At 45.4% G+C, this 10,000-nt stretch overlaps 1 protein-coding gene across 2 annotated transcripts in view; it reads left to right on the plus strand.

Moving 5' to 3' along the window:
* clec16a (C-type lectin domain containing 16A) overlaps window positions 1–10,000 on the plus strand; it is a 40,236-nt gene that overhangs the window by 22,578 nt on the left and 7,658 nt on the right. For both annotated transcript variants that reach the window (XM_030789889.1, XM_030789890.1), the window contains exons 16-21: window positions 1,172–1,216; window positions 2,511–2,561; window positions 2,884–3,012; window positions 4,171–4,291; window positions 8,489–8,640; window positions 9,308–9,512. In XM_030789889.1, coding sequence (XP_030645749.1) covers window positions 1,172–1,216; window positions 2,511–2,561; window positions 2,884–3,012; window positions 4,171–4,291; window positions 8,489–8,640; window positions 9,308–9,512 — 703 coding nt within the window. The remainder of the gene's footprint in view (window positions 1–1,171; window positions 1,217–2,510; window positions 2,562–2,883; window positions 3,013–4,170; window positions 4,292–8,488; window positions 8,641–9,307; window positions 9,513–10,000) is intronic.

Here is a 10,000-nt window from a genome sequence, read left to right on the forward strand (position 1 = left end):
GGCAGTTGTTATACTCACACGTTCTTGTAATTTGCGGATAATTGTACTTTTCGCTCTCTGCCCGACATCGGGGAATATTAACGTGAAATGCGCTCGTCTGATTTTGTAAGATTCTGCTGTTTAAATGCTCACCGAACACCGTGGATTGTCTGACGCTTGAGTGCTATAGCGAAAGCCACAGCGTGAAATTGTTTAACAAGGATGGCAGTTATCGGTATTTGTATTAGAAATCTAATCCCTCAACGAGTTTTATGTTGTAGTTTTCATGTGTTACGAAATTCAAAATTTAAAAAAGGAAGTAAAGTTATTGAAATCGATCCCAATTTCTGAGAATACACTGTTAGGTTAGAAAAAAAAAAACCCAGATGTGTATAATGCATCAGCGTCGAGTGCAAAGCACAATAAAGCTTAACACTTAGGCCTCAACTAGTTTGCAAAAAAACAGTAACTCTATCACAAAATGACACTGATAATCATTCACTCTATTTACACGATTGGCTCTGCGAATCATTCGTTTTATTGTTAATCAAGGCGGATTAACGGGGACAGGTTGAAATTAATGATTGATTTAAAGAGGGGGTTTGTTCCTCTGTTTCCAGCTCAGCCGCTGCCATGGCACTACACCCTCCTGACGGTCTACGGGGGTGTGATTTTTTTTTTCCCATGGCCTGCTCCTTGCTCTTCCACTGAAAGATCAGAAATGTTCAGACTGTAAACATTGTGAAAGATCGCTGAGTGGAACTGAACCCCCGGCACCACAGGCTAACACCAGTTGTTTCCAAATATTTCCTAATGAAGGAAAAACCTAAGTGACACACTCCTAAAGGGCTTATGTAAACCTTACACACCACATTCTGTTGCTCTCCCTGGCCATCAGAACTTGTTTCTGTTTTAGAAGGAATTTTCGTTATCTCTTTCATTTTGTCCGCTCTTCCTCTTACACTTATTCTGAAACCAGGCCCATGTTTTACAGGAACCTGTGACCGCCTCCTAAACTCTTGACCCACTAGGAAGTATGCACATACATTTAAAGGGGATTTCCTCTTCCTTGACAGTGATTACACTGTCAATAATTACGTTATTAAAACCCTCTGAATAACTCTGTCCATGTTTATGAAATGAATATTAATGTGGTTCAAACCCTGTGGATAACACTGTCCATGTTTTTTAGGGTGCCAGAGAAGAGAGCCTTCACCTCCTGAGAACATTTTACAAGGCATGTGTCTCTCCCTCTCTCCCTCCCTCCCTCCCTCCCTCTCTCCCTCCCTCCCTCCCTCCCTCCCTCTCTCCCTCCCTCCCTCCCTCTCTCTATAATTATAATTGGATGAACCCCCCTTTCAGTAACTCCTCAGAAACTCCATTCCTCTTGGCCCAGTTCCTCAAGTCTCTTCCAGTGTTTTGCCTTGTGCTTGTGAGGCTGTGAGAGGCAGAGTCAGACACGTCCCTCAGACAGGGGGGAAAATCCCAGAGCGCTGTTGAAACCCATGCCAGTTCATTTATTTGTAGAGCTGCATCTTCTTGTCAGCCGGCCAGCCCTTCCACTTCCCAGATATTAAATCACATTACAAAAAATACATTAAATTACATTCTGCTGGAGAGTGTTGCAGCTGATGCCCTTTTTGTTGCTGAGTCTGTTGGCTGAATGTAATGCTGAGTGGGTCCAGTAGATCCCACTGGCTTTGTGGATTCCCACTCTCCACTTCACATTTGATTCATTTGGTTCTCCCTGGGGTTTGCCTTTAGTGTGTCAGAACGTAACGGCAGGCTCTTTCTGCACCCTTTTGAAACCAGGGTTGTTAGTTTTGTGCGCGTCCTGTTTTTGAAGAGGAAAAGTGACTGTTCCCAGTAGGTCTGTGCATCTGTACATTCCCTTCTTTGCCTCCAAACCTGTAGAACGTGCCACTGTGTGGAATGACCGGTTGCATGTCTGGCCTTAGGCTCCGTCTGTCTGGGCAGAGGCATAAGCTACTTCTGCATGCCCAGGACCTCCCTCATACACACACTCACAAAACATCTACACTGTACACTAGAGAGACATTGGGGAAAAAATAGCAAAGATTTTTATGCGTGTGCATGTTTGGTGTGTGTGAGTCTGTGTGTGTGTGTGTGTGTGCGTGCGCGTGCGTGAGTTTGTGTGTGTTCGTGTGCGTGTACATGTGTGTGTGTGTGTGTGCATGTGTGTTCGTGTGTGTGCGCGTACGTGCGTTCGTGTGTGTGTGTGTAGATGTGTGGGTGTGTGTGTGTGTGCGCGTGTGTGCGTGCGTTCGTGTGTGCGTGCGTTCGTGTGTGTGTGTGTGTGTGTGTGGGTGTGTGTGTGTGTGTGCGCGTGTGCGTGCGTTCGTGTGTGTGTGTGTGTGTGTGCCTGTAGATGTGTGGGTGTGTGTGTGTGTGTGTATGTGCGCGTGCGTGCGTGCGTTCGTGTGTGTGTGTGTGTGTGTGTGTGTGTGTGTGTGTGAGATGCAGGGGGGTCGGTATAACTCTGTCTTATTGTTTGTGTTTGCCCTCTGCAGGGTGAAGAGATCTTCCTGGACATGTTTGAGGATGAGTACAGGAGTATGACGGTAAATCCCTGCTTTTACACTGAGTCATGTCATCATGGTTTCTCATTTCTCATGTAGTTTACAGGAATTTCTCACTTATGATCATATCGCATGGCAGGCCTTAGGAGTATCTAAAGCCAAAACTAGCAGCATCTGAACATCAAGAACAGTGGAAATCTCTGCATTGTTTATCTCTATCTAAATCTGTTCTTTGTGAACCATGCCCAAAGATTTTTTCTCACTAAATCTTACTGTCATACTCTGTGTGTGTGTGTGTGTGTGTGTGTGGGTGTGTGTGGGTGTGGGTGTGTGTGTGGGTGTGTGTGTGTGTGTGTGTATGTAGAGTAAGCCTCTGAATGTGGAGTATCTAATGATGGATGCATCCATTCTGCTGCCCCCGACGGGAACCCCTCTCACGGGCATTGACTTTGTGAAGAGACTGCCCTGTGGGGACGTGGAGAAGACACGCAGAGTGAGTCTTCCCGCTGCGCAAACACACAGACACACACTCACATGCACACATGCACAACACACACACAGACACCCACACAAACTCACACACACACTCACATACACACACACATACACTCATATACACAGACACACACACATATGCACACACGCACACACACAAACGCACTCATACACAGACATACACTCACATACATACATGCGCGTGCACACAAACACGCACACACACACATACACACACAAACACACACACAGAAAGACCCCACATTCCTAGCTGCCAGATGCAGGATGAACAGTGGCCAAGTTTCATGAGCAGCGGCCCAGTTTCACGACCGGTTTCGTCACGGTTGTTGAAGGAAGCTCTTGGCAAGATGAGAGATCTCCCCTCCCCTCCTCCAGTTGTGAGAGGAGGGGGGGGGGGTTTGTGTTGCCTTCCCAGCGTGAGACCAGCGTGGACAGCACCTTTGCTGCCATCCTGCATTGCCTGCAGTGTTTGGCTTTAATGTATACAGTGTCTGAGAAGGGGCGTTATGTTGATTTCTCATTGTTTGGGTCGGGCTGGTCATGCGATCTAATTGGTTTTGTCTGTGTGTCATTTTTGTTCATTTTTCAAAGCCGTAGCAGGAAGAGGGAGAAACGGAAAGGAATTGTGAAAGAATTCCTGCCAAGAGTTTCGTCTGTGGAATGAATCAGTTCTGATTATCTCTGATTATGCATTCAACTCTGTGTTTTTCATTTCATTGTCAGCGTTGGCCAGGTTTTATACTCCTACACAAAACATGCAACACACAACACACAGCACACAGACCAAAACCAATGAGAGAAACCTGCGTGTATCAACAGGACAAGATTCTGTCTGCATTTCATTAAATCTTTATTGCATTGAAAAAAAACACCTGATATATCACTCCTTTTTTTTGTAGCCGTTAGTTGACAACTCTCCGTCTCTTCCTCTTCTCTTTGTCTCTCTGTTAGTTACATTATTTCTCTTTCTCTCTCTCCTTCTTTCTCTCCTCCCCCACTCCCTCCCTCTCTCTCTCTCTCTCTCTCTCCCTCCCTCTCTCCCTCCCTCTCTCTCTCTCTCTCTCTCTCTCTCCCTCCCTCTCTCCCTCCCTCTCTCCCTCCCTCTCTCTCTCTCTCTCTCTCTCTCTCTCCACAGGCTATCCGTGTGTTCTTCATGCTGCGGTCGCTGTCTCTGCAGTTACAGGGAGAGCCAGAGACCCAGCTGCCCCTCACACGCCCTGAGGATCTCATTAAGACAGACGATGTTCTCGACCTGAGTAAGCTCCCCACCGTCTCCCTCTCTGTGTAACCGGCTCCAGGGCTCCTTCACCTTAACACACTTATCCTCCGCCTTAACACGCTGCGTGTCAGACTGTTCACGCCATACGCACAGCTCTCTCACCAACTCAACTCCACTTTCATGTAACAATCATGTAAGTGGTTTTCTCCTCTGTCACTTCAAACTGTCAAACCTCCCCCCCCCCCCCCCCCCCCACACACACACACACACCCCATCTCTTCTCACACCATCAGCTATCCCTGTGCTGTGTGCTCCAGGTGCACTGGCCCCTGCCCCGCCCTCTCTAAGAGCTTTGATAGGTAAGAGGGGGTGTCGTGAGCAGAAATGAGTCAGAATCTTCCACAGTCACACAGAGGGCCCTGCTGCAGCACCCGTGGGCTGCACATCTCTGTGCTCTTCCAGTACACCTCATGTCTAACAGTAAAGAAGTCAAGCCAGCACCTACACACATACACACACACACACACACACACCCAAATGTGTATATATGTATATGTATACACACACACACACACACACACACACACACACATATATATATATATATATATATATATATATATATATATATATATATATATATATATACACACACACACACACACATATAATATATATATATATATAGTGTTGTGTGGTTCTGTGGAAGTGTGAGCCAGTGGGAGGTTTTTATCTTTATGTTAATGAAGCAGCCTGGTGCTCATTGCTCTGTCTGTCCCTCTTTACTGGATGGGACCCAGAGCAGAGGCTGAGCTGATGAAAGCTCAGGTACTGCAGTGCATTTTGTGGAGGAAGGAGGATGTTGGTTTGTCATTTGACTTGTTTGTGTTTAGTCTCCTGTGTTTACTTTTAACCCTTCGTTTACACTGTGCAGTCGATGTTTACGTTGGAGGAACCAGGACAAAAATGAAGTGTATTTGTTTATTGACATTTCCTGTGTGTGAAGTCAAACACTCATAAGCTGTAACTGTAACCAGATGACAGTCATAGTTCTGTGTGAATTTAGCTGATGTTTGGATCCAGCAAAGGCATTGGGCAGGAAACAGTGGTGAGAATACTGGGGAAGAGAGTGCACACTCCGGTTTCCATCTCGAAAGGTTTTTAAGTTCTGTGTGTCTGTGTGTGTGCGTGTGTGTGTGTGTCTGTGTGTCTGTGTGTCTGTGTGTGTGCGTGTGTGTCTGTGCGTGTGTGTCTGTGTGTTTGTGTCTGTGTGTTTGTGTCTGTGTGTTTGTGTCTCTGTGTGTTTGTGTGTCTGTGCATCTGTGTGTCTCTGTGTGTTTGTGTGTGTGTGTGTGTGTGTGTGTGTGTGTGTGTGTGTGTGTGTGTGTGTGTGTGCGTATTTGTGTGTGTGTGTGTGAGTGTGTCTGTGTGAGTGTGTCTGTGCCTGTGTGTGTCTGTGTGTGTGTGTTTGTGTGTGTGTGTGTGTGTGTGTGTGTGTGTGTGTGTATGTTTGTGTGAGTGTGTCTGTGTGTGTGAGTGTTTGTGTGTGTGTGTGTGTGTGAGTGTGCATGCATGCGTGCGTTTGTACAGTCCTCCTGCGCTGTACAGTTATCTGCAGTGGTTGTCTTTGGTTTCCCACGGAAAAGCAGCCCCAGGAAAGGGGGAGAAGTGAGTAAATGGAAACAGTTGTGTACTGTGTTCTCATTGACTGGCCGAGAGACCACGCCATCAACAGCGGTTTGATTGACAAGGCTGACAGATGATGCTGAGGGAGCTATTTTTACCCTCACAGGAAATGACATGCAGACAAAGCAGAGCATATGTTTTACCGGCTTTTTTTTCTCTCTCTCTCTCTCTCTCTCACACACACACACACACACACACACACACACACAGAGAGCACTTACATGTTTGAATAGACCCAGCATTGTGAAGGGTGGAGATTGTACTATATGTACTATATGAATAATTCAAATGGCACACGATGTTTATCAGTTCAGACCAGAAAAATAATGTATACTTTTCACATCTACTGACGACACAAACACACACACACACACACACACACACACAGAAAGAGTATGTAATAAAATATCTTCATTGTTTGTTAATGTGAAACAGTTTAACTTTCCGTTAAACACGAGGCATGTTTTTGTCTGACTGGTGCCAAACACTCTGCTCTTCACAGGCAAAACAGAGGGAAGTGGCAGCTTTTATTTCCTTTTTCCAGATAAATCCACTTTGTGTGTGCAGGACAGAATCATGAGAAAAGAGCTGCAGCAGGTTACTGCTGAACCTGCCTTTATGTCAGATCATGCGATGATGTCAGACAAGCCCTTTCATGGCCTAGGGTTTCCACTCCTCATGAATGCAGAACTCCTTTTTTTTGTTGTTATTATTGTGTGTGTGTGTGTGTGTATGTGTGTGTGTGTGTGTGTGTGTGTGTGTGTGTGTGTGTGTGTGTGTGTCTGTGTATGTGCGTGTGTGTTTGTGTGTGTGTGTCTGTGTGTTTGTGTGTGTGTGTATGTGTGTATGTGTATATGTGTATGTGTGTGTATATGTGTGTGTGTGTATGTGTGTGTGTGTATGTGTGTGTTTTATTTATCCGCCCCCATAGAGTGTTAGCAATTAAAGAGCTCCACCAAAGCTGCACTTCCACTGAACTGAATTGTCTGGAATTTCTTCCCCCCCGGTCATATATGTCAACTGAAAATGTCAAATTTGGAATTGGGTTTTCACTAGTTTACTGTACTCTCCAGTTTAGCTGTGTGTAAAAGAGCCAGAGAGTGTTGTGTGTGTGTGTGTGTGTGGTAGGATGAACATGACCACACAGTTCTGTGGTAACTCTTCAGACAGTGAGTGTGACTTCTTGGTAAAAGTAGTAGGAAAAGAGAAACCTCTTTTTTGAGGTAGTGTGACCTCAGATATGATGCCGTCATTATAAATACCAAGAGTCTGAGTTTGTCTCGCTGAAACATAAGTCTCATAGAGCTGCGGCTTCATCGTCTGCCTCTTTCAATTCTTTACACTCCCGGGTGTGAAACATCCACCTTATGTGTGAGTCACCGGAGTGTTTTGAAAACTCCCGCACGTCTGTTAATGTAGCTGGCTCCCAGCCAATAACACCCTCATATCACTGCGAGTCTCATTTAGCTCAATGAGCCAGTTAGAAGTGGAACATTTTAAATGCAAGTCTATAGAAAGAGGAAATGAACAATGATTCAAGGCCTCTAACTGCAAACTCAAGTCATTCAATTTCAGTGGAATCGAGAACAGCCACGTAAATGTGACTTTTTTTCTTTCGTAGGTAACGTCTGAATTTTAAATATCATCAGTAATGTCATCATCTCCTATTGTTCAAAATGTACACAGAGAAATAGATTAACAGGATACAGATTATAAAAAAAAATGTTCAGCATCGCAGAGCTATTGCATATTGCAGTAACCGTCTGTTGCAATAATACTGGTTTCATCAGCAGTATTGATTAAAACACACACACATAGACAGACCAAAAAGTTATGTCCAAGTCACGCACAAACACAAAAGTGTGTGTGTGTGTGTGTGTGTGTGTATATATGTATATATATATGTATATATATATATATATGTATATATATATTTTTTTTTTTAATTTATTTATGTGTGTTTATATATGTACTTCTCCTTCTCCTCATCATGCCCTCCTCTCTGTCTCAGAATACTGAACTGTATCAGGTGGAATCTATTCAGAATGGTGTTGCTGCATCAGTTTATGGCCAATAAGAAGTTCCACAGAACAGCATGGATCTATGGCCAATAAGAAGTTCCACAGAACAGCATGGGTTTATGGCCAGTGTGTCGTGTTTATGGCCATAGGCATATCTAAAGATTTGGTCTGATTTGATGACCGACAATGGGCTTCACGGTGGCTCAGTGGTTAGCACTCTTGCCTCACAGCAGGTCTTTGGTTTGAATCCCGGCCATCCCAGGTCCTTTCTATGAGGAGTTTCTGTGTGGGTTTCCTCCAGGTGCTCTGGTTTCCTCTCGCCATCAAAAAAAAAAAAAAAAAAAAGACATGCATGTTAGGGTTGATGCACCCTCCACCAAGGCACCGGCATAAGAGCTGGAGTCGGTCCCCGGGCCCTGCACACGGCTGCCCACCGCCCCTAGTGTAGCCATAGTACGGCTTGAATGCAGCGGACAAAATTCCCCACGTGGATTAATAAAGTGCTTCTTCTTCTTCTTCTCCTTTAGATAACAGTGATCTGATAGCCTGCATGGTGGTGACTAAAGATGGCGTCCAGGCCCAGCGTTTCCTGGCCGTCGACGTGTATCAGATGAGCCTGGTCGAACCCGAGACCAAACGGCTGGGCTGGGGGGTGGTCAAGTTCGCCGGCCTTCTGCAGGTAACCCCAAAACCCCACCCTTAGCTCTGGCTTAGTTCTCCTCCATCTCTCCGGGTATGCAGTGGGAGTCAGAAGACGCGCTAGGCTCTCCTCACGGTGCTGTCAAAGTAACTCTCTAAAACTGGTATGGCAAAACCGTAAGAAAAACGTGCTCAGTACATTGGTATGCGATCATGCAGTTTAATCCTTTAGCACAGATATCATGATCAGACGTGGCAGCATGATATAATCTTTCCAGCGCAGTCCTCCCCATAACTGTTACCTCATAGTGGAAATTTCCAGATAAACAGTGGCTGTCAGGCTTTATCATTTATGTGACGTTACAAAGGAATGACTTATTTTGGTCTGCTTGCGGTGTTACAGTACACTCATGCATAAGATCTACTTTGTATTTATATTCAAATCACAAATAACTGTGTAACTCGGTGATGTCTGTGCGTATTTCAATCAGGAATGTCCAACCTCAAGAAAAAAAAAAAAAAAAAAGATTCATGTGCCCACACATTTCTTGAAGATTTTGGTATATGAACAAGCCAACTTTTATCTCACATCCAGTCACAGCTTCTGGTTTTGTGTGTGTGAATGTGTGTATGTGTTTACGTGTGTGCTTGTGTGTGTGTGTGTGTGTGTGCGTGTATTTGTGTGTGCGTGTGTGTGTGTATTACAGGACATGCAGGTGTCAGGAGTAGAGGATGATAGTCGTGCTCTGAACATCACCATTCATAAGCCTACATCCAATCCGCACGCCAAGCCCCTGCCCATCCTCCAGGCCAACTTCATCTTCGCCGACCACATCCGCTGCATCATCGCCAAGCAACGGCTGGCCAAGGGACGCATCCAGGCCCGCCGCATGAAGATGCAGAGAATAGCTGGTTAGCCAACACCCCCCATCCTGCCCCCTGGCCTCTTATCTCCTGAGCAGTGTTGTAGCTAAGACATCAACTTCTCCCCTCTCCATTACAACACCTACGCATCTGATAAACCTGTTTGTCCTGGCAAAGAACCAATGTGTCTCTTGATATTGTGCAACAGTTTTTTTTTTGTGTGTGTGTGTGGTTTTTTTTTTTTTTTGTAAATATAATTAGTAGCTGCTGCCTACGGCTTTGGTAATTAGACAGCATGACATATCAGATGGGCCATGTGTGGGCTGTAGGCCAGCGTGGCCTTTCAACCAGTCATTATGGTACTGTCATGGCCTCCCTACACACCCCACAGGGGAAAGGCATCCTCAGCCTGGCCCATGAAGTTTTCTCACTCACACACCTCAAACGACCGAGAAAAAAGTCGGCAGCAATAGAACATGATGGCCAACGCTAGCCATCGTCTTCTCGTTTCTCCTCCTGACCAAGCTCATCATCAA

The sequence above is a fragment of the Chanos chanos genome, chromosome 13, assembly GCF_902362185.1.
Source record: "Chanos chanos chromosome 13, fChaCha1.1, whole genome shotgun sequence".
In the NCBI taxonomy this organism is placed as follows: Eukaryota; Metazoa; Chordata; class Actinopteri; order Gonorynchiformes; family Chanidae; genus Chanos; species Chanos chanos.